The sequence below is a fragment of the Syngnathus acus genome, chromosome 19, assembly GCF_901709675.1.
Source record: "Syngnathus acus chromosome 19, fSynAcu1.2, whole genome shotgun sequence".
In the NCBI taxonomy this organism is placed as follows: Eukaryota; Metazoa; Chordata; class Actinopteri; order Syngnathiformes; family Syngnathidae; genus Syngnathus; species Syngnathus acus.
The window spans coordinates 7818178-7842711 of NC_051103.1; the positions used below are offsets into that span (position 1 = coordinate 7818178).

Consider the following 24534-nt stretch of genomic DNA (forward strand, 5'->3'; position numbering starts at 1 on the left):
AATAATCGAAGAATAAATGTTTTATTTCATTTTGAATACATAAACACGGGGTACATCCATCATTTCCGTACACTTTTCAAGGTCATTGTAAGCGAGCGATGCTGCATATATACATTGAAACAAAAATGGAGGAAATATGATTTGTAAAATAGCCATTCTAGTTTCTTTTACGGTTTGATCAACGTAACGATGCGTGGATATTTTCAAGTGACGTAACGGTGACTCAAGTCCTCATGGGGTGTCCCAGCAGCACCGCCGTTTATAAAAGCAGTGTCGACATCACGTTCACATGGTCCCGCATTGAACGGCGCGGCGCGGCTCTCCAGTGGACAGGACAGCACAGCAGCATCTCTCCAGGTAGGCGACAGTGGACGGAAAATCTTGTGCTTTTACTCTCTTCAGTTTAATATGCGTCCACCTGTTCAACTGGCAACTGCGCAATAATTTGTGGCAGAAGCAACAGGTACAGAGATATACGGTTTTTATTTTATTTTTTTAAAACGAGGTGATTAAAATTCGTCAGAATAGGGAAACGTGTTAAGAATATCCAATGTTTGTCACAATCCGTTCTTGTCGCGCACTACTGATAGTCAAAATTCCATTAAATTTCCGGAACATTTATCACGTGAATAATATGAAAAAACGATTCTTAAAATAAATCGCGACTATGTAAAGGCAGTCCGAATAACATAAGAATCCAAGCGTAATTGTCAGTATGTGCTAATAAAGGATTTCACATCCATTGAGGAGACGCCGCGGTCCTCACGTACGCCAGCCGGCTTGGCATCACCGTGACGTCACACGCCTCCAAGCATACGAGGCGCTCGAGAGAATTTCACCCCAAAATCCTAAACATGCGCTTCTCAAGGATTTTGAATTAAAACCATCCGTTGTAAAGAGACGCCGCGGTCCTCACGTACACCAGCCAGCCAGTCGGCTTTGCTCTGCCAGCTCAATGTGACGTCACATTCCTCGAGATACGTAAACAGGCATCTGGAGTATCCCAGAATAGATTATACCACTTGAAATGACTCAACACCGCCTCATTACTTCTACTTTATAAAACAACATGAGATGTTTTCCCTCTATATATCAAGGGACGGAAGAAAGTTCAATCAAGAATTTCTGCCCAAATGAAAAGAACAACCATATTCAGAAACTAATCAAATGCTTTAGTGAGTTACATGAAGTGATGTGGCACTTAAAAAGATAGCTCGGATGGTCTTTACTTTTGTAAAAGTTGGTTGGTACAAAAGCATGTTGGTATCTGGAGTCCTTTCATCTGACTGTTAGACATGAGAAATGTTCCATTTGACACTTGCTCCCAGTGCATGCATGTGGATTGCAGAGGGTCTTAAATTAGTATTGGTGCTGATATTTCTTTGGCTCTGAACACAATGGTGGAGTCGAGCTGTGGTCATGCTGTGCCTTTGGGAATGGAGCAAAAAAATATCAAAAAGGAAACATTTGCGAAATCTTCTTTAGGACGAGAAACTAATTCCGTGGTCACTCATGTAAATAGCTGTTTCCAATTATAACCGTTTAAAAAAAATATATATATATATATTAGGGCCAAGCACAAGGCCCTCTTGGACAAATATTCTTCAGACAATAAAAACATGAATTTTTAGGTGGCTTTACATGCTAGAAAAAAAATCCATGTTCACCATTATGTATGTACATTGGTAAAACATTTTGTAAGAATGTCCTGATAGGGAAAGGTTGTGTCAGAAATTTAATGTTCTGTACATAATTCATCTGAAAATCTGAATATGTCATGACAACTTTCATGTTATTTTAAAATAAACATGGGAAACATTTGAAGAGCTTAACATTCACAAAACGGATGCTACAGTGGTTTATTTTTGTGTGTGCTGTTTGTTACCAGGAACACAATGAAACACATTTCATGCAGAACTATCAGGTGTCAACACGTACTCCTGCACATTTCATCACACACATTGCTTCATAGTAAAAAAAAAAAAGGCCAGTACAGTGGCAGCCAGTTATGATTGCTTTTTGACTCATATTCCATATATATTTTGTGTTAGTGTATTAAAGATGTGTGCGTGTGTTGCAGCTTCTGACTACCAACAGATCAGCCCGAGAATAGCATGGGGGGTGCAGTGGTGGACGACGGACCTACCGGTGTGAAGGCACCCGACGGCGGCTGGGGCTGGGCGGTGTTGGTCGGCTGCTTCGTCATTACTGGGTTCTCCTACGCCTTCCCTAAAGCCGTCAGCGTCTTCTTCAAGGAGTTAATAAAGGAGTTTGACGTGGGCTACAGTGACACCGCGTGGATTTCCTCCATTTTGCTTGCCATGCTCTACGGCACAGGTAGGCGCTTGTGACTCCATTTCCAAACTGGTGTGGTCTCACTCTTCGTGTCCCCCCCCAGGTCCTCTGTGCAGCGTGTTGGTGAACAGGTTCGGCTGTCGACCGGTCATGATGGTCGGTGGACTCTTTGCCTCATTGGGAATGATTCTGGCTTCCTTTGCAACCAGCATTCTACACATCTACCTCTGCACCGGTGTAATTACAGGTGGGCCACTCGCATTAACGTTATGGAACAGCTGAAATGGTTTTGAAGGTTGGCAATGATTTCCCCTTTTGTGTGACTAGGTCTGGGCCTGGCATTGAATTTCCAGCCATCCCTGATCATGCTAAATCGCTACTTCAGTGAGAAGCGACCTTTGGCTAACGGGCTGGCAGCTGCAGGCAGCCCCGTGGCTCTGTGTTGTCTTTCTCCTCTGGGCCAAATTCTTCAGTACCACTATGGCTGGAGGGGTGGTTTTCTCATACTGGGGGGAATGCTGCTCAACTGCTGTGCCTGCGGTGCCCTTATGAGGCCCCTCTTGCCACTAAAAAAGCAACCTGTCCAATTTGAGGATGGTCATCTTTTAGAAGCAGAAGAGAAGAAGATTCAGCCCAAGAAGAAGAAATTACTGGACTTCAGCGTGTTTAAGGACAGAGGCTTTGTTATTTATACCGTGGCGGCCTCCATTATGGTGCTGGGCTTGTTTGTGCCGCCCGTGTTCGTGGTCAACTACGCCAAAGGACTGGGCTACGAGGACACCACTTCGGCACTGCTGCTCACAATTCTGGGATTTGTAGACATGTTTGCTCGTCCTCTCTGCGGAATCATCGCGGGTATGAAGTGGGTACGGCCGAGGTGCGTCTACCTGTTGAGTTTTGCCATGCTCTTCAACGGAGTCACCGATCTCATCGGGTCACAGGTAAGGACAGAGGTTGCACATCTGTGATGAACGGACATCTTTGAACACCTCTTGTCTTGGAATGCAGGCAGACACCTACGGAGGTCTGGTGGGCTTCTGTGTCTTCTTTGGCATGTCATATGGCATGGTGGGAGCCCTTCAGTTTGAGGTCCTTATGGCTATCGTGGGAACAGAAAAGTTCTCCAGTGCCATTGGCCTGGTTCTGCTGATGGAAGCCGTCGCTGTATTAGTGGGGCCTCCTGGAGCAGGTAAGAGCGTTGCGGCTCAGCTGTACCTGACCTTAATAACGGTGGCTTCACGTCCTCTCCTCCAGGTCGCCTCTTGGATGCCACCCACAAGTACATGTACATTTTCTTGTTGGCGGGCTGCGAGGTCACATTGTCAGCCGCTGTGATCGCTCTGGGTAACTTCCTGTGCATCAAAAGAAAACAAGAAGCACCGGAGGCTACGCTGGAAATGGCAGGGAAGGCGACAGAGGAGAGCCTCCACAATGAGAGGGAAGGCCCGGATCAGGAGCGAGAAGACCAAGGAAGAGGAAAATACAGAAATTTGAATGCAGGGGGAGACAATGTGCAGATGGATGGTATAGAGCAGAATACTGAAGCATCATTCTGAGGACATAATGCAAAATACTGTATCAGTATCAAGAGCAATTAGCAGCAACATCAATACAATACTGTACGGCAATTGTGAATTTAAACACTCTGTTCAATGTTTTTTTTCTCAATTCTTTTGCTTGTATGATTGCTCTTGCCCACCTCCATGAATATTTCATGGGCACTACACCAAGGGCATTTTTTCTCCTCAAAAGTAGTGCAGAGAATTCTAGTCACACTTTTGCTCATTTTGTGTCGCTAAATAGCACTCAGCACTTAACAAACCAAATAAATGGTCATGTACTGCAAGGTCTCTCGACCTTTATGTCCATTTTATTGTTTTGTTTAAATCACATGTATTTGAACAGCATCAGTGGGTCACACTTAAGTCAACATTCCCCAAGCTCTATACTGCCTACACGACGATTCGTGTTTCGTCATTTCATCTGTTTTTGTTTGAAATACTTGATGCTGCTCGATAAATTTGCCTTTATTCTACTATACGACTGGCTAACGGTTTATTTTATTTTTTTAATGTTGCACAAATGGAGTGATGTCATGTGTCAAGGTCAATAGATGCTATATTGTCTGCTTTCTATTTAAAAAATGGAATTTAACATCGCGCTTACAATTAACTATTTTGGCGAAGGCGTTGTGACATGTTTCTTGCACTGTATTCTATTGAAAAATAAATGATCTAGATGTGTATCTCCGTTGCAATTAGTTTTTAGTAAGATTGGAATGCAGAATAGCATTCCCTGCATTATCTTCACAAAACTATTTCCGAGGCCCAATGTGACTAATTGCGGGATATAAATTAACGAGCAAAATCCAATTCAATCTATTTGACCACTTGCTTGCTGTCAACTAAAAATGACATCACAGCTCAGCTTGTGAACATCACATGACCAAACTCAAAACACGTTGCAAAAAGAAATTCAAGTTAACTTGCCTTTTAAAGCTTGAGCAGTACTCCGACATTCTTTTAAAAGACCATTGAGTCAAGGCACTAAAAGATACAAGGAGGTAATTTATTTACAATTTAGGTACACAAATACAGTGGCAAATATAAATGTGAACAAATGTTGCTGGCCCGGTTACTTATTTTTCTTCAATTGGCTGACTGAAGAAGTGTCAAAATCAAAAACTGCAGGGCAGAAAGAAGGATGCCATTATTTCAACAGATATGGCCACTCGCAGCCAGACGTCCAAAACACCATTTAATCCAAATTGAGGATTAGAAAAAAACACTAAGCTCACACTGCTTCTTACAAAGTGTCATTTGAAAGAGTGGAAATTTGAGAGTCGAAAGAGGACGGGGGGGAAGGAAAAAATAATAATAATCACCTCGCATACAGTACTGGAGTACCCCTGAAAAGCAAGTGAAAAAGTTGGCCACATTCAGTAGAGTGCCTGCGACCAGCACTGCTCTGTGACAAAAAGGGGAGGGAGCGAGCGAGCGAGCGGGTGACACCACACACAGCGACCGACCGACCGACCGACAAGTAGACGCTACACACAATTATGGCTGCCGAAGCTTACATGGGCAGGCTTCCTTAAACAAAGCTTCCAAAGAATGCTCATACTCATCCCTAAACTAGGAAGGAAGGAAACCAAAGACAAAAGCTATTTACACATCTACATTGCAAGTATTTCACAGCTTCAAAACAATACAAATGAGACGGCGCAAAATGTTTTTAAACTCTGTACACACTCAATAGAAATCTGGTCAAAAGTGTCAAATGAAGCTCTCGCCACCTTTCATAAAGTGCAGTTGTTTGGTACAACACTAAGAAAGGGAACAGGGCCCAGTGAACTGTGGACAACAAATATGTATTTCAACTTAAAAGAGGAAATACAGAAGCATTAGAAATACCAAAACGTGTTTGGTACATTCACCATGTGTGCATTTACTTAGACATACCCCTTAACTAGATCCTACAAAAAAAAAAAAAAAAAGCAACATTTTACTGATAAGCGTGAGAAGACACTAGCAACGTTATCTGTCGTGGGACTCGTTTTGCAGATTATCCTTGAAAGAACAAAGAGGTTGCCGTGTTGGCCCTGGACACAATCTTTGTCTTTCGACAAGCTTAAGAAAAGAAAAACGTGATGTGATTGATAAGGGGGGTTGGGTTGTTTGCTTGTCCAGATCTGATCTCCTGCAAAAGTGGACAGAAAACAGTCCTGAAGTCCAACACTCAGACTAGAGACAACATCAAAACGGGCAGGGGAGGTTGTGGCAAAGAGTTAACATTAGAAAGTGACAGTACTGAGAGCAGTCGCTAAGAAAGCGCTTGGCTTCCTATCTTGCAGTAATGTGGCAATTGTACTATTAGTCTGAGTCTCAGTAGGCGCACGGTCTGGACTGCAAGGCTCATCGAGGAGCCGGAGGATGGAGGCCAGCGGGCAGTGCGCTTGACACCATCTACAGAAGGAAACAAAGAAGGAGTGCCACTATGACAATCAACAAGTGTCTTCACAATAATGGCCTTCAAGTATCCCAACATTTCCAGCACATCTGACAAAAAAAATAAGAATAATAATTGACTAAATGAAAAGGTAGCGTATAAAAAAAAACAATTCATCATTGGATTCTTAAACTGTTCTTTGCATTTAAGAAATGAAGAATGACTTTTCCACGTAATACCAGTAAAAGGTTGCCATGATGGAAAATTAGTTCACAGCCAGAAAGAACGTTTGCAGCCATCCAGTCATTGTGTGTGTGCATGCCATTTAGGTTATCATCCCCCTTTCCCTTGAAAACCCAGAGCACTCAGTGTCTGAACAACTGGATGGTGTGCTTTCAGCCAGAGCCATGAAGAAGCTTTAAGCTGTGCTTTCAGCCAGAGCCATGAAGAAGCTTTAAGGTAAGATGCAAAACAAGTAGCTTCATCTCGTGCAAGTGTTAAGGGGGGGGAGATCACAAAGGCGATGCAGGGACTCCGTTTTTGCAGGTAAAAACAACTTCAGAAACCCACAACTGCACCAAAGCACACCGGAGGAGGCAAAGGGGGTGGGGGGAATGGTGGAAAGAAAAGGAGTCAGTCACTTTGGGCCAGTGAGTTGTATGCGTGCCATTGATATGTATGTGGCAATGGTGCAAGCAACAAGCCACAAAGACAAAGCTGTTGGAAAGTGTATTCTTTTCGGGTCGGAGTAGGCGATGGGTGAGGTGGCGGGTAGTTACATTCTCCGACTACAGTGCACACTGTAATGCATTATCCACACCAGTTCCCAGGACTGCAACCTTGGATTTCAGATCCATCAGTTCTGAGACACAAAAAGGCTTGCCAAAATAAAATCCCCTTGCTATAAATGACATATTTGACTGGAGTTTTACAAATCACTGCAACGCCTCAAATGAACAGCGGGGGATCAAATGATCCTGGAAATTCTGGAAGTTGGATAAATGCATTCCTGGTGCTGACAGGGGTGCGCAACTCACCCAGTGTTGCCACGGTCACACAAGTATGTGGCGAGCGTCTACTTGGCGTGATGTTCGTAGGGAATGCTATTCTGAGGTTGGGGGAAGGGAAAGACAAGGCCCAATACGTCAAGTCAGAAACCGAGCGCACTACTTGTTAAAGAGCAGCACTTCAATCAAAGGTGTGGGGAACGCCCTTTATGGGCCTTAATGACGCTTCCGTTTGATGACAAAGATCAGCAGACAGAATTTAGAGACACTTGCAAAACATGCATTTGAAAAAAGCAACTCTGACGTTGTGATCCGTGGCCATCGGCGGCACACACAGCAGCGACCAGCGCCACCATTCACAGCGAGCGAGCGAGCGAGCAGGCCACCCTTGTTTGCTCTAGGGTTAGTTCTCAAACAAAACATGTTCTTCCTTTGTCGAGGGAGGGTCAGCATAAAATGGGACTCCTGCAATATGTGCTCAACTCAACTCAACTATCTTGTACCTGTGAGGTGGACATGCGCGAGGTGTCTTGCCGTCCGGTAAGATCTGAGGAGGAGACGTTGACAGGGGCACCGCGGTGCAGCCGCATGCTGACCTTTCGCTCACGCTCCACACCGGACGGTTGACGTGGGGACGCTGGAGATCAGAGCGGAGACTTCAGAGTAAGAGTCGACAAGCGTGGCACGCCAGTTACCAAGGGACCGTTTACAAACCCGTATGCGAAGTGGGTGTAAGCGGTGCAGGCGGGGCTCCCTCTTGGCCTCCCCGAGGTCGTCCCGATGCGGTGGGTAACCCTCTGGTCGCTGGGTTCCTGCCGTGTCTCAGCCTGTCCTCCCGGTCGCGGCGCTCTCTCTCCGCCTCCTCTGCCGCTCGGTTGGCTCCCTGTTCAAAACCACAGTCAAATACGAGGCTGTGACCTCACCGCAATTTTTAATAGCTTCGGATGTCATCCGGCTAATTGTTCCGAATATCGAGAGGCTGATGTCAAAAAACACAAATCATCTTTTGTATCCAAAACGAAAGACTCACAAACTTCAGCATATTCCAGTCAAACACATAGTCATAAGAGAATCCTTGTCTGTGGAAAAGGTTCCGGAAAAGCTGTCGCAGGTACGAGTAGTCTGGCTTGTCGTCGAAGCGCAGCGAACGACAAAAGTTCAGGTAGGTTGCAAATTCAGCTGTGAGGGGACAAAAGCTACAATCAGCTCAGGTCTTATATTGAAAAGGACAACACAAAAACCATTTCAAAGGACGCAAAACGGTCGACTCACATGGATATCCCTTGCATAGAAACTCAATGGGGGTGGACATTTTCTTCTCACTGATGCGTTCATACTTCTGCCTCTTGGTGGCAGCCTTGAGGCCTTGCCAGGGCAGGGAGCCCAAATTAAAATACATGAGAACATAACCCAAGGACTCCAAGTCGTCACGCCTTGACTGCTCTGTAGAAGATTGTGTTCAACATTGAGTTCCTTCTCAGACAAGTCCAAACATGTTCCCCGTCACAAACAACGTACCAATGCCCAGATGGGTGTTGATTGAGGCGTATCTCGCAGTGCCAGTCAGGTTCTTGTTCTCGCGGTAGGGGATGTGCTGGTGAGTGCGAGCGTCACGATATTTCTTCGCCAGACCAAAGTCAATAATGTAGACCAAGTTGCCCTTTTTGCCAAGCCCCATCAGAAAGTTGTCAGGCTTCACATCTCTGTGGATGAAGTTCTTGGAGTGAATGTACTCAATTCGACTGATCTGGGATGGACAAAGGAAGGGTGACATCATATTAACGTTTTGTTCACTGACAAAGAAAGAAGACGGCTGCGGTCTGCCGGGGTATTTTCTCCACCTTGTGGTTACTTGCCCGGACGGCCGTATGAAACAAAAAAAGAATGTTGGACGCTATGAAGCAGGTTTGATTATGCAATAACTAGCAAGGCAATTTCCACAAAACTTGCTCGAGCATGATTCACGCAAGAATGCAATGAATTTAGGAGGCGCACCTAGGACCTCTTATGATAAGTCATGTTACCTTGGGGTCACATGCTTCAGAACGCTAAAGTTGGCCATCACGATCATTCAACTGAGACTAGACTCCGAGGCGACTTTCAGTCACCATATAAAATCCAGTGGGCTCAAAGATGGGAGGGAGAAAAACGCTACGAGGGAAGAGATGTCCGTCATCTCACCATCTGATCAGCAAGAAGGAGGACTGTCTTGAGGCTGAACTTGCGGGAGCAAAAGTTGAAGAGATCCTCCAGGCTGGGTCCCAGCAGCTCCATCACCATGACATTATAGTCCCCCTCTGCTCCACACCATTTTATGGCTGGAATACCCACTAAAAGCACAAAACATTTCGATTAGTTATTGGTCATGTCATATTTGAGGTGGCAAGGGATTTTTTTTTACCTCCTCCTTGCATCATTTTGTAGATCTTGCTTTCAATGTGGAGTTGGGGGTGCTTGGTCTTCACACATTCCAACTTAATGGCAACCTCGTCGCCCACAGAAATATCTGTGCCTAAAAATGGACAAACATACACACACATGTGAAGTCAAATGCAGTTTTTTGAAGCACAATCCAACTAAAAAAGAACATGTAAAGCCTTCAACAGACAGCCAGTGCTCCCTCCACCTATGGGATCAAGGAAGTGCAGCCCTTGTAAGTGTTGCATGATGAGTAATCAATGCTTAAGTCTGCAATTATATGCTGCCACTTCATTTCCACCCAAACATAACCAGAATGAATCAAGGATGCTTAACACACAGTTCATCATTGACGGACTTGAACCAGACAAATGACTAATATGCATGCATTGAACAAAGACCTATTGAGTCGAATGAATGATTACATTCAGAGGACTGCCAACTTCAATGAAGTGATTCAAAAAAAGATTATGTTATTGCAATGTGAGAAATTCGAGTCACCGAACTGAGTTGCTTTCATTTTCAAGCAGCAGTAGCAGCAGCAGCAGCAGCAGCACAGGCAGAAAGATGAGACCGTGGCCTTCACTGATGGCTTATGGGGGTTGCATTGTGTAACTAGGGCCAACTGTTTCTCGACTGACTCGATTGAAAACGAGAAGCTTGTAGCAACGGGTAAACAACAGGAACGAACTTCTGGGTGGGTCTTCTCAAGCACAACCCACAAGTCGGCTTGATCCTTCAATTCATTTGACGTAACATCTTCCAATGACTAGATAGCATTGCCAGATTTGCTCTTATCGAGAAATGAACTCAAAGTCTTGTTTCCTATCACACCATTTCCACTGATTAAAATAAGGTGAACACTAAATGATGATGCTAGCTAAAGAGTGGCTGATCTCAACACAAAGGTTAAGAAGACCTGAGAGAGTGACGCGAGGTCTTTGCTGCTCGTGACACGTCGTTTAAGGACAAACCACTCAACAATGACAAACAAGTCGAAAACAATCAAGTCCATTTGACTTACCTAAATAGATGTCACCGAACGATCCACTTCCGATTTTCCTGCCCAGTCTGTATCGGTTCCCCACTCGAAGTTCCATCTTGTCGCTGGCTAAATTAAACGTTTTGTTGATTTAAATACACTCAGGTTTCCACCTTGAGTTGATTTGACCACCTTCCTTATGTGGTAAACAAGCCACACACCAATTCTTAATGCTTCTCTCTCCGGATTCGGTTTCTTCTGTGCGATCCAAAATTCACCATCACTTTTCTCCTTATCCGAGATCCGAAGACAAACAATTTTGGTATCAATCGATAGCGTAGAACACGTAGTTAATGTTCTCTATTTTTGAAAAGTCATTTTAAACAAAAAAAACAAAGGATTGGACTGGATTTAAACCTTAGCCAGTACTCGCTCAGCTTCCACTGGATAGTAAGGCTGTTTTTTTATTCGTCGTCGTGAAAGCGGGTTGGTCGGTGACATCACTTCCCCTAGCAACCAACGGCAGATATGGAAATTACCCAAATGCGTGCGGATGTTTGGTATGGTACATATTAATTGGTATAAATAGCAATAATGTAAGGCTGACTAACTCGTAAACAACTTTATCTCTAAAGGCAAATTTGATTCCAACTCATACCAGAGAACCGTCTTTGGAAACGCGTTGCCTTGCATGGGAAACAGATCGACAAGGACGACACCCGCCCATGTTGGTCCTGTCCAAATCGGTCGCCACAGCCTCAGGTTGACATGATCTGATTGGCTGACTGTGCATCAGCTGCTGACGATTTTTCTCATTGGTTGCAAGAGAGCCAATCAGAAAAATGCTATAGACCACTCACATGGCCAAGTTGTTGTTCCAGAGATTGGATAACTGGCTGGCACGTGTACTCTAACGTTCTGCATGTCGTGTACATGCTGCGTTCACATGCTGCGGGATTAACACTCTCTGATAGAGTTCATCTTGGAATCATTCAACACAAGGAATAAATATATGACTGAAAAGGCCCGTTCAAAGTACATCTTTATCAATGCAAACATCCAAATCAGACACTTTAAAGCTATGCAAATCAATCAGTCGTATTTTCTATGCAGTTTTGCAGTAAGTGTAAAATATTTACATTCCACAAATCAAAACAGTGATTGCATGTGATAAGAGACTTCCTGCTTGTACCATGCTCTTTGCATATATGCATTGAGGTCAATAAGGAGTAAGCATCTGTGGGTTAGGCTGGGCTGTCTTAATCCCCAAACTATTTAATCTATGCACCACTCTTCAACTGTATTGTGTTATGTGTAGTTCTCATGCACACCGAGCCTACCTTGTTTTGCCTGTTTGCGCCTACTACCTAGTATCTGTTTATTCAAGGTAATTGACTGATACCTGATGAAAACCATCAAACTTCTCAAAGAGGAGTTCTGTGTCACAAATCAGTCCTTCCATGCTGCGCAACCTTTCAGCACCATCTGGTGGACAAGAGCAGGAAGCACATCCATAGGAGAGAGAAAGCAAAAATAACGTAATAAACTTCAGAAAAATAACTCGGGAATCGAACTAGGAACTATTTTTTACGATTAAGCCTAAAAAGGGCATGTTTGATATGGGCTGGACTGTTCTTCTTCAGATGACAGCAGTTTTTAATGGAATGTTTGTCTGATGTGACACAAGTATTAAATGTGCTTTGGGTTTCCAGTTGACTGTAGTTTTGTATTATTTATTTGTATTAGGGAAATGATTGCCTTTTTAATGCTTTGAACTGTCATTTAAGACTATATATTGCCAACTCAGTATACTTGGGCAGTACAACTGGAGGGTTTAGTAATCAGAGGCTCGTAAAAACTGTGCACATTTTGAAAAAGATGAATGGTAATGAGAAAAAAAACAAGCAACATCTCAAAACAAGTGTGTGTGAGTGCGTGCCATTCCTGAGAAAACCACGTCTTTCTTACCTTACACCACCAGTTAAACCAATTGCATCGTTGGGGTTTGATCTTAGAAGTATTAGGAAAAATAAAAAAGTAATATTTTGAACGCAGAATAGCCAAGCAGAAATTTTTACTCAAAGAAATACAAACATCAGAGGCAATGTTTTAAATAAAGTCCTATATATATATTTATATATATATATATATATATAAAGCATTTACCCACTGAAGCAAAACAAACATTTATCACTTGTCTTTCCTTGTGTAACAGAGGATACAATATGATTTGACACATTTAGTTAACAGAAGAATAGCATTGATAAAGAGACTGCCACAACCTCAACACAAAAAAGGTAAACACGGAGCGCAATTGATAAAAAAATAGAATAGAAAAAAAAAATACACAACTAAAAAGAGGGGTAAGTGCAGCACTGGGCAGAATCAAGAAGCATGATAGATTCAGTCTAAACGTTCTTCAGTTCCATATTCAGATAATCAGCACATTATATCTCTAGATCTGTTAACATGCAAGCTCAATGAAGCACATGGTCAAATACGCATGGGAATTATACTTTTTTTTTTATAATCATCTCATTGGATATTTGTAAAATATGAAAAAAGTCTGTCCATGTACAGTGGCGGAAAAACAAAACGTCATTTGCAAGAATGAGCAGACGAGAATTCATTCTATTAGATAGTGTTTTCTTTAAAAAAAAAAAGACTACATTCATTTCACTGAACAAAGTTCACATACAAAAACAAAAGAAAAATGAAAATATCAGGTGATATTTGAAACGTTCATCAAGGTTTAGTTTTTCTATCTTAATTCATCACTGGTCCTCGGAGAAACCAAGAGATCCCAAGACACATTTGCACAATGGAATACTGCATATAGATCTACTCACAAGTGGGTCTAGGGAGGCTAGCTGCCGAAGATGGGAATGTCCACACACACACACACACACACACACACACACGCGCTTCCCTTGGCTGCATGTTGGATCGCGCCACGCACTTTAGTGGCTGAGGCCGTTGGCATGTTTCGGTCCCCAAAAGTCAGCTGGAATTTTGGATTCTCCTTCCCTGTGCTTCAAGAGGGAGTTGCCGCTCATAAGCTGCCAATGCTGGGATTTTAATTCCATGTGGGAGAGGAAGGGGAGGGGGGGGATTGGAACATTCACTTTTAGTAATCGCTTCTGGTTTTGGCACCTTGCCATAGATGATGACCGCTAAAGAGGTCAGAGTGTGGAAGGCGTGAGGCTCAACGTGGACAACGGCGGGGCTCAGGATGCATATGAAGAAGAACGAGGGTGGGGCGGGGCTACTGGTTGCCCACTGCTTGGCTCACCTCCGCTTCTCCGGCGCCATTGTTGTTGTTATTGCCGTTTGCGGTCATGGCCTCTCCCTCGTCGCCATCTTGCGTCTTCGCCCTCTTGCAGGCGGGCGCCTCCTCGCCGTTCTGCCTTTTGGTGGGCAGGGAGGCGGAAGCCGAAGCGTGGGTGGCCAGAAGGTGGAGAGGGTTTGCAACAGCTGCTTAGGAATGAGCGAGCAGTCAGTCATGAAAGATGACACATTTGAGGACTGTATTTGAAAAATGAGTGATATGACGCATATAACCTGTGGCAGCAGAAGTGATGGGGACCAGGTGAGTGCCATTTTGTGTGATGGTCTTTATGGGGAGCTGGTGTTGACCCAGCGGAGCCTGTTGCATGATGGTTACTGTGGTCAGGGGAGCGGCTTGAGAGGTCTGGATGATGCGACTGACTCCGCCTATAGACGAGGCTGTGATGGATGGGACCGCCTCCACTTTGACTAGACGCAAAAGAAGACGACATCATCATGTGACGCACAAGTGGGACAGGCGCCGCTGCAAGAGGGCCAAACCTTTGATCTCTTGGTGCTCTCCCCCTCCGTTCTCCTGAGGGTTCGGCTTCAGCGTAGCGGCGGGCTGCGCGCCGACACTCGTCATGGTGACGGTGGGGATCTGGTGGACAACGTGCACCGTTTGCATGACGGGCGCGGGGCTAACAGTCGTCGTCACCATGCCCGGCGCGGCCACGGCATAGGTCACAGGCTTCATGGTCGTCTGAGGCATCTGGCGTTGCACGGCAATCAATACGGGCTGGTTCGTGAGCGGAGAACCTGTTACCATAAGAATGACGTGTGTCGTCCGTTTTTTTTCCTTCATCCAGTCAAATATATATTTTTTTACTTTGCACATTCAATGGATTTTAAACACAGTTCTTTATTTTTTCGAATGTATTTCGGGGTTACCAGTGGAGTTCTGAGCAAAGCGAGCCTCTTGGATGACAGCAAGCTTAGGCTGGACGGTGGCAGTTGGCGTGGGGGCTGGCGGTGGGGTCGGCTCTGGTTCCATGGGGACGGGGGACCCTTCCCTGGAGAGGCTATCTGGGGTCTGCACGCCACTGGAGTGAGCCGACAGCGCTCCAGTGTGATTGGGAGAAGCGGGGGCGCTCCTAGAAAAAAAGGAGATCCATTCATTATCGCGGTCAAGCAAACTTCTACTACAGTGAATTTACCTGGAAGAGAGGGGTCCGACGGGGGTCCTGAAGCAAGGCACTCCCCTAGGCCTACGTTTCCTGAAGGCTTGTTCTATAAGTTTGCCTTCGGAAGAAGGGTCAATTCTCCAGAAGGATCCTTTCCCGGGCTCCTCTTGAGAACGTGCTACTTTGATGAAGTACCGGTTGAGGGACAGGTTGTGGCGGATGGAGTTCTACACACAAGCAAAGTCATGAATGCTTCATGAATATTATGAAGTAAGTCTCTAATAAGACACAGCTGCTCCAAGTTAAAAACAGAAAATAGGGAAGAAAACAAACAAGTAGTCACGCACGGCGCTTCCCAAAAAAGAACTCAACGGCTGGAGCGCATGTCACCTGGAAGACTATGAACACTTTCCACATGACACACAAATTTGTGTCTGATCTCGGGTTCTGTGAAAGCTACGGTGAGTAAGACATGACCTGGAATCATTTGATACAAAACTAGTTTTCGAACATAAATCACCTTGATTTGTAATAAGCTGAATGCAAAACAAAAAGTGCCACTGACCTGCCAGCCTTTATCAGCTGTTCTGTAGTAGGGGTAATTTTTTGTGATGTGGGTGTAAATTCCATTCAGTGTCAGTTGTTTATCAGGGGCCATGGTGATAGCTTGGACTATCAGTTGTGCGTATGAATATGGTGGTTTGGAGTCATCCTGTAGAAAACAGCAGGCGTGAGAGAACAACTAAAAAGAGAGCTAAAAACAACACAAAAGTTCAATCGAGTCCTGTATTCCAAAGTCTACCCTGAAGGGAGTGTTGAGCAATTTTTAGACTTCAATGAGTAACCAGAAAGTTCTCTGAAGTTTACAGGCTTTCTTGTATCAATTAAAATACAATCGTCAGATCTAGTGGAATTACGCCTCATCATCCACCAATGCTACTCGCCTTTGGGCTGTCTTCACCAGATGCCTCCTTGTCATTTTCTGACTGAGAGTTGTCTGCTATTAGGTCTGAGGCCAGGACACGGCCGCTCCTATAGCTGGACAGTCCTGCCCCCCTTGGACTTGACGGGCAGGAATTTGCAGCACTAGGAAAAAAATGTTAGCCTGTCGTTTTCGACTTGGAACAATCCAGACAATTAAACCACCGCTTTGACTGACCTTAAGGTGCCTGTGGGTGAAGGCAGCGGGCTCATAAGGTGGGCAATATTGTCCGGAATGTTGATGGTAAGCGGGGAAATTTGAGGTTGGACCGACTTGACCGGCGATTCGGCCACGTTCCTCTGCTCCTTTTTGTCACTTAAAAGTGCAGTGAATGTGATTTTTATACTCGTGCTGGGGAACCGGAAGCAACACCTGAAATCAAACACAGCTCATGTTTGCACAGGCAACCCATTGTTTTGGGGTGCAACACAAGACTGAGGCGTGGAAACACACTGACTGGAAACATGAGGCAAAGTTTGACCCCTAGATCAAATCAGCAACAATAACAATCTAGGTTACACTTCTACACACCCATTAGTAATCATTGCGTGTAAGCAAACGTGAATCGCCATTTTGTCATCTGACACACTTGTCATACGTCAATGTTTTGGCAACACGCGAAAGTAGCTTACTAGCATGAACGCGTGGCTAGAATGTAGCTTGGGGTGGCACCTCATCCAAAATTGACCCACTTTAAAGAAAATTCCAGATCAACCTAGGCCTGAGAACGTTTTCACTTCCATTTGACGGCCTGTGGAAGAAAACGACACCCAACACTTCAACCCGGCGTTTAACAAACAACCCAGTTTAAAGGGAATTAATCAGAGTTGCATAAAATTGTGACCTAAACAAAATGAGATTACCCACGAGTGCGCTGATTCTTAGGCATTGCATTTGAGTGATGCGTTTTTGGTGAAAACAATGCACGCCGAATAAGACCGAATCCAAACCCGATTCAAACGATGGTATAAATAACTCGTTTGGTGTCATTGGACAGTTTGTAAGTGCAAACTTGCATGTTTGGCATGGAGGTTCGGCGTGACGTTATCGCAATAGAAACCCGAGCGTTCCTTGACACAGCACGTGCAACACCGCTGCCGGACAACAAAACAACAACACAGGACAACGTAGCGCACGCACGCAGCACATGTCGTAAGGTCGATCATTCAACAATCTTACATTCGTGGAAGCTGCAGAGGTGGAGCCCCTCTTCTCTGGAACACCCCATCCACAAAAACCCCATTTTTGCCAAGGCATCGGAGGTAGAATTCCCCCGTGCCTGTACCATCTTCGCTCGCCGTGAAAATCTCAAGGTGCCGCCTGGAAATGAAGCTGGAGTGTCCCATGCTGACGTCCACGGATCCCTGCGACGAGTTCCGGCCAATGGTCACCGACCTTTTCTTCATCAAATACTCGAATTCTCGGCCCTCCAGCCGGGCTACAGCCGACCCCGACATCCCGCTTACCACCGCCATCTTCTGAGGTATCTGGTGGGTATTTGAATAATTGTTTGAGGAAAAACGTTTGAATAAATGTGGTATTGTGGTGAGGTTGCTTGAGTTTGGGGAAAAGGAATGAGCTCAATTTTACAACCTTCAGCTCGGCAAGGAACGTGCCACACCGGGGTTACGGCGGCTCCGACCCACCGCCGCGAAGGAGAGGAAAAAATAAGCATCTGGTCCAATCAAAAGTGGACAAACGGGCGGAAGTGCAGTGATGGACGTCCGTTTCAACCAATGACAAGCGAGTCTGTGTCGGCATTGCCGCAGTGTTTACCAATTGCAACCATAATAAAAATAGCCGAAGCAATGCGTGGTAGGTTGCGTTGCACGCTGACACGCAGATGAATGGAAAGATAGAAGACTCGGCACAGTGGATTCATGGATTGGATTGGAACCCTTTGTTTTCTGTATGCCTGGCATATCGGTAGAACTGAAAAGGAGGAATATGGCAAAAACTCTACAGCAAATATAACACAAGACTCATTAACCTCTTGAATAAATTCGGTCATTGCTTTCACTGAGTTATACAGTATTTGTTGTTCTAACTGCAAATACTTTGTTACTGTAATCAATAAAACAAACGTTTTTGTGAAACGATTTTTTTTACTTAAGTAAACGAGCTGAATTCGGGTCTTTTTAAAATAAAATAAAAATAAAATCGAACGTTCCATTTGGAATCCAACTGACTCCAGTTCCCCTCTGAGTTCCTACCGGGATTCTCTTGCAGTTGTTTAGTTTACAAAACGCAATCCACTACGTAACCATACCGACCACCACTGTGTGTTTGTACGTGCGTGTGCCCGTGTGCGTGGAGGTCGCGCGTCTACACACAATCACGGACACTGCTTGTTTATTTATTCGGGACAGTGATATCGATTGATTGCCGATAGATGTGTGCACATCGACCGCACTTATGCAGGAAGCCGCGTTGCAACGTGAAAACATAGGCACCATGTCACACGTGTTTAGCGTGGATGACGTCATCAGGCCTGTCTGTCTTCCATTCAGAAGAATAGTATTTCAAAGGTATCGACATTATTCACAAACGTCGGCTGGAGCTGGAATAAAACTAAAATAAAACTATTATCATTATTATTATTACTATCATAATAATCACTTTTATGATAGTAATAATATTATTATTATTATTATTATTATGATGATGAAATAGGGTACGCCTAGACATTTCGTAACCGAGGTAAGGCAAAACAACAGCAAATCCGTACTGGTTATACTGCACTGCTCCAAGTGGAGTGAAATGTTATGGCAGAGCTGCCCCCTGCTGGCCTTTTATAGTAAGCAACAACGTCTGAGCGGCTAAATTTTCTAAGCAGTATTTTGCAATTTTTACATCAATCTACAAATGCAATGCCCCATTTTTGTTTCTGCAAAATGCCCAATGACAGACTATTATGAGGGACCATAAAGACAAAAGTGGATTTCTGCATAAACTGGGAATAAAATGTGACAATTGATCCAATTACCTTTGGAGGTGTTCATTTTAATCCACATTTAATTTGTTAAACTGTTCTCATGGAAAGATTTCTTTAAGGTACAATACCATTACTTTTGTATATGTACAGTAAACTGAATGTCCATGGTGGTTTGTTATGCTCATTGTTTTGAGTTCACATTTTTCCATACTAGGAAAATAAGGATTTCAAACCAAAAATATGGGTGTACGGTTACATGCAGGTTATGTTTTTGTTTTCAAGGATGAAAGGAAAAGGAAACTGGAAGCTAAAAGTTTTATCAACATATCAACCAATTATTTTCCTTCTACTGTCAAATCACAAGAAAAAAAGCGGCACGGCCGGTAGACGTGATGGACGTGGCACCTCAAATTCAATCATTGTCACTAAGGTGTCAAGTCAAACGGTGTCATGTTCACCTGACCCACACTGGTGTGTGTTTGTGTGTGTTGTTGGGACAGCAGTCTGGAATGACACGAGGTGTGAGTAGGAAATTTAAAGCCATGGAGGCCGACTGCCAGCAAGTTTGTGACACCTTTGACATCCTTGTTGGCTCATTCATTGAGTGCTATGAATTAATAATATACAGTTGACATGATTCTGAACTGTCACCACCACAATGTGAGGCAGAGCAGTTTATGAAGGGCATAAAAGGAAAACAAACGTTTTATGAGTGTAGAGTTTGTATTTGTTTGCCAACCATACTCATACATTGAGTAGAGTTGGTGCTGTTATACTGAGAGATTATTTCAGTTTAAATATAAGCCACATTGTCAACAGGGTGTGACGACTACAGAATGGAAAGCACCTGTCGCACATATTTCAACAAAGTGTGGTGCCCCAAAAAAAAAAGCAGTTGTCTAAACCTTGGACTTTGCATTTTATGCCTTTATAATCATTGATATCATTTGGCTCCATATAGACATCCGTTCCTGTAAAACTAGAACACGCCTCGCTCCACTGATGAATGGACCCAGTTTGACTGGTTTCTTTTGAATTGGTTGAGCGACCATTACTCAGATTTCACAACGTTAAAAAAAAAAATCCCCGCAGAGTCAACACAGTGAGCTGGAAATCAATAGAGAATAAATTAATTGAAGTGATTCAGCAAAAATGACTTCCTTAAAAATTCACAATTCTCATAGAAACCCCCCCCCAGCTTTTCCATATGCATAAGGAAGTCAAGGCAAGTTTTTGATTTCAAAATCAGCTTTGGCACCATCAGGTTCCCAAGATACCAGAAAATCCAGAAGATCAGGCTGATGAAAAGGACAAGGGGTCCGGAAACTGTAGGGAGCAAAGACTATCACAAGGAAGAGGATGAAACCTGCCACATCCAGGAAGAAAGCCACAAAGAAAAATAGCAGGCAGCGGCCAAGATAAGCGATGCAATTCATTCCCATGAAGTTTGCGCATTAACAAATTTTCTGGCTGACCTTTCCAACTCCTGGAAACATTCTTTTCTATACCTTCAGCTTCTTGCTTAATGATGATTAGATTAGCAGTCTTCGATGTTCATCAACATTCCTGTCTTATCTCCGACCTAAGTGAATGCGGAAAACTTTTTGTGCAGTTTAACAGTTATGATACTTTTTTTTTTTTTTTAAGGAAGCATCTTACAAAAGATGAGCTGTAAGTTTCCAAGATGCATTTTGTATTCGGTGACAACAACAAAAGGGTGCACAAAAGCGAGATTGGATGTGAAAACTGGTCCTTCAACCACACGATGTAATCTCGGGTCAATTTTTTTTGTCCCAAACACCACAACAAACAAACAGCTTGGAAAACTTTATTCTTTGAAAAGTATTTGACAGTTCCTTTTTACAAAAATTGTCACATAAAAGAAAAATATATGAATTTGCTATTTACATATGAAAGACTTTCTTCTGTGTGCAGCCCGTCCGCGTTGAGCCGAGCTTGTCCCTGATTAAGAAATCTTTAAAAATAAATAAAAAAGGTGTCGCTCAAGGTTTTCAGTCCTTAGAAATTTTTGAAAAGCAGCGTTCACGGGAATCCAACCTGTGACAAAAAGGAAGAGGTATTGAACAAGTGGACATCAAGTTTGCTTATTCTGTGTGACGGACAACTGGATCAGCACTTTTGGCACTGAACGATATACAGTTTATGCAGAGTGACACTCACAGGCTTACACCTTAATCCACACAATGGACATCAAAATGAAGTACGGGACATTGCTTGTCCTGGCGACACGTTTGGGATTTTAATTCCCCCCCCCAGTAAAATTAAACTATAAAATCTATTTCAACAATTTATTTTGAGGTATCTTATAAATCAAGCCAACATATGATTTGTCATGAGTCAAGCTCTGCAGGAAAATTATTCACAGTGGACAAAGTAGCAAAAAGAAGAATTTTCCTAAATAACCCACCACCCAAAAAAACTTTCAAAACACATTCAAATTTACTAACTGGAACTAGTGTGTGGTATGAATGTGCTTAAAGCATAATTATGAGAGAGGAGGCCTTATGCATCTTCTTCCCTGTCTCCCCTACCACCATTTGTCAAGTCAAGTGGATCAATAAAAAACCCTGAGCTCCATTAAAATGCAATTGCGCCATTTGGGCCAAAGGCTGTCTGGCTTTCCACCTGATTACAAGTTGGCCAAAATAAAACAGAACAATCAAGGTGAGCAGAACCAATATATAAATGTATATTCACGTCCACAGGTCTCCACTTTTAGGAAGACATGTATGTTTTTAAAAACATGCCTGAACTTTTGCAAAATAATGCAACATGGTGTCACAATACAAAGTGGCTTACTGTAATGCGTTTGGTCCGGGAAGTTTACGTATGTGCTGAAGATAAACACAGCAGTAAAAAGATCATAATCTTGATCTTCCACGGTCATAGTTTTTTTCAAAAACAAGTGAATAATTTGCACGCTACCGTCCTGTATTGAGCCCCACTGGCGGAAATAAGTTTTAGCCGCCCGACCCACTTTCATTTTTCTTTTTTAAACCACATTGTAAAAGTATTTGAACACGCACACCAAATAATTTGCAAGTGCAAAATTCCCCGCATGCAGTCAGTCAGTCATGTGCAAAATAATCAGCAAAGTCGCAAATGATAGAAAACTTTCTACACACCTTTTCGTGCAGATTCACGTCCGAGTTCTTCAGCACACCCAACTCGACGTTTTTCCTCTCCGGGTTGCGCTCAGTCTCCTCATCAAAGCCCTTATTGACATGACCATTAGTCATATCCCAACTAATCCGAGTGGGCTCATCACGAGGAGCGGGTCCGTTCATCTCTTTCGCAAAGTTGTTTTTTTCATTCAGAGACTTGATGGCGCTTCTGGAGAGCCTCTCAGACAGCTTCCTCGCCCAATGCGTAAAAGTGAGGTCCAGGGAACCTCTCCTGTGATCCAGTCGCACGTTGCCAGTGTACCACAAAACCCACCACACCAAACTGAAGAAAATCGCAAGCGAGCCGGTGTAGATGAGAAAATCCCCATAGAAGCGTCCGTCCACGTTGAGATCGCCAAAAATCCCCACCAGGATTACAACCAGACCGGCAGCATCAAAAATGATGGCGAGGAAGAAGACCGGCGCGCAGTTGCCCACGCAAGTGGGAGCCATAACGGCGGAGGGCCAGATGCGGTCCCGTGGAACGCCACTCAACTCTTCAAGCGGTTTTGCAGGAGGCACATGGAGACTCTTTCACACCTGCTCAGTTTACCTGAGCGCAAGCCCCGCCTTATTTCTTACGTCATTCTAAACCGCTAGTGATGCGTTCAGGGACATTCTGTGAAAGAACCTTTGCAGCAATCAACAAAGGTACTGTAAATATAGAAATAATATTTTTATATCGTACCCGATTTTTCATTTAAAAAAAACAAATGCACAGATTTTCTTGCCACTTTCTAAGTAGTATTCATTCATGTCTTTCCCAGTGTTGGAAAGGAATCACCTTTTCATCTCGCTTTGACCCATTGGCATTTTCCGCAAAGGTGAAGAAAAGGTGCTATAAAGGTTAGGAGATTTGACTTTCTACATCTCCCATGTGGTCTGGTAATCTTCAAGATTTCCCTGGTAGAGCTGGACCAAGTGGCTGGGGAGATGGATGGATGGATGGATGTCTTGACTTCTCTGCTTAGACTGCTGACCTTGCATCAAATAGATGGATGGACAGATTCAGAAGATATGAAATTGTTCACATGATGTTCATAATAATAACCAACTCTCCGAAAAATACTTGAGTCAAATAAACAGACTTTTTTAAATGTACATTTTAAAATGCATATCATACAAGGGGCAGTGTGTTGTTGTCCGAATTAAAAAAACAGCAACAACCTTTCAATTAAAATGAACTCAGTCAGACCTCAATAAGTCAGAAGATATAACAACGAGTAAGTCATCATCAAGGTGATATTTCAAGTCCAATTTATGATTCATAAACGGCCCTGTGAATTGCTTTCCATAAATATCCCTAAGTGGTCTTTTGCTTGTGCACTTCTTTGTTATTCAGACTCTCAATTTCCACCCCGATGTTGAATTCAAAACTCAACACACCCACCCACCGTTAGTGTAAGCATCGATGATCACGAAACTAGGACGTGTTATCCAAGGTGGAAAACAATGCCTCGACTGACCTGTTTTTCAAGAAATATTCAAATTGTATTACATTCTACAGGCAAATTTGATTCTTTTGCTGCAAAAAGACTTCTGTGCTTTATTTCAAATAAGGAAATATTATGTTCTTTATAAAAGGCACACCACCATTTATTTGGGCAGCAGAAATATATATTTTTAAAAAATCAACAGTTTCATATTTATTAAGCTCTGTGGTTAACTGCAAGACGCATCATCTTACAGTTTCCAATGATGTCCTTCATGCTTCAAATTGATTTTTGTGCTAAGAGAACTCACATCCACGAAAAACAACAAGAAAAAGGTCAAGATTTGAATGTAATTGTTTTCCACATCATTTTTGATGCAGTCTTACTGTCCCCGTGTATTCTCATTTCATGGCTAGAGGGCGCCAGTAACCTTTAAAAAAATACAAAACATGCTTGCTGCAGGAAGCACAAGCATTGTTTAAACCACATTTACATGACAACCTTCTTTATTAGTATACAATCAAAATGGTAACTATATCTATATAAACATCCACCACAAAATACATCATCAAATAATGCAACAATAACTTTCATGCTTTAGCTAGCAAGAACAAATCATTTGATGATGGATTGCAGTGATTAATGTTCTAATTCTGCAATAACAACCTGCAGCCCAGATTTTTATCTGATCGACCTTCTACAGACAGAGCCAGTATATTGTGGGGGGAAGAAATATGATTTGTTGTTTCCCATAAAGTACTCACTAAGTTATAAGAAACTTCTTCTACTGTTCAGAGACTGTATAAGGCTGATGATATATAAAAAAAAAAAAGCTTCCTCAGCCCTCCTTAAAATGACAAAAGATAAATGCTGAGACATTACACTTTAATTTTCCTGC

The 24534-nt window shown here is 43.3% G+C and overlaps 4 protein-coding genes and 1 long non-coding RNA gene across 7 annotated transcripts; 2 read left to right on the plus strand and 3 right to left on the minus strand.

The window, feature by feature from the left end:
* Positions 1-155: 155 nt before the first annotated feature.
* Positions 156-4540, plus strand: slc16a3 (solute carrier family 16 member 3). The gene is made up of 6 exons (XM_037278873.1): positions 156-357; positions 2081-2337; positions 2399-2542; positions 2623-3236; positions 3304-3484; positions 3550-4540. The coding sequence occupies exons 2-6, from the start codon at positions 2115-2117 to the stop codon at positions 3849-3851; spliced, it is 1464 nt and encodes a 487-aa protein (XP_037134768.1). The 5' UTR covers positions 156-357; positions 2081-2114; the 3' UTR covers positions 3852-4540.
* A 302-nt stretch (positions 4541-4842) lies between these two features.
* Positions 4843-11128, minus strand: csnk1db (casein kinase 1, delta b). Of its 3 annotated transcripts, none has more exons than XM_037278917.1 (10): positions 10693-11128; positions 9652-9762; positions 9432-9580; positions 8769-8997; positions 8523-8693; positions 8281-8429; positions 7965-8133; positions 7754-7887; positions 7281-7346; positions 4843-6260 (listed from the first exon to the last, which is right to left on the minus strand). In XM_037278917.1, exons 1-9 carry the CDS (start codon positions 10766-10768, stop codon positions 7296-7298), a joined length of 1239 nt encoding a protein of 412 aa, XP_037134812.1. In that variant the 5' UTR covers positions 10769-11128; the 3' UTR covers positions 4843-6260; positions 7281-7295. The 3 variants fall into 3 exon arrangements, with proteins under 3 accessions (XP_037134812.1, XP_037134815.1, XP_037134813.1); XM_037278920.1 differs by having other exon boundaries at positions 7281-7351; positions 10693-11127; XM_037278918.1 differs by lacking the exon at positions 7281-7346.
* Positions 11129-12820: 1692 nt separating this feature from the next.
* foxk2 (forkhead box K2) lies at positions 12821-17724 on the minus strand. The gene is made up of 9 exons (XM_037278829.1): positions 17263-17724; positions 16261-16455; positions 16046-16187; positions 15667-15813; positions 15135-15328; positions 14869-15071; positions 14479-14736; positions 14212-14406; positions 12821-14124 (listed from the first exon to the last, which is right to left on the minus strand). The coding sequence occupies exons 1-9, from the start codon at positions 17556-17558 to the stop codon at positions 13916-13918; spliced, it is 1839 nt and encodes a 612-aa protein (XP_037134724.1). The 5' UTR covers positions 17559-17724; the 3' UTR covers positions 12821-13915.
* On the plus strand, positions 17430-18174 carry LOC119138763. The gene is made up of 2 exons (XR_005101220.1): positions 17430-17566; positions 17683-18174. It is a non-coding gene; the product is annotated as an uncharacterized LOC119138763 (long non-coding RNA).
* A 2656-nt stretch (positions 18175-20830) lies between these two features.
* Positions 20831-22742, minus strand: LOC119138718 (transmembrane protein 238-like). Its single transcript, XM_037279041.1, has 2 exons — positions 22165-22742; positions 20831-21076 (listed from the first exon to the last, which is right to left on the minus strand). Exons 1-2 carry the CDS (start codon positions 22654-22656, stop codon positions 21062-21064), a joined length of 507 nt encoding a protein of 168 aa, XP_037134936.1. The 5' UTR covers positions 22657-22742; the 3' UTR covers positions 20831-21061.
* Positions 22743-24534: the final 1792 nt, after the last annotated feature.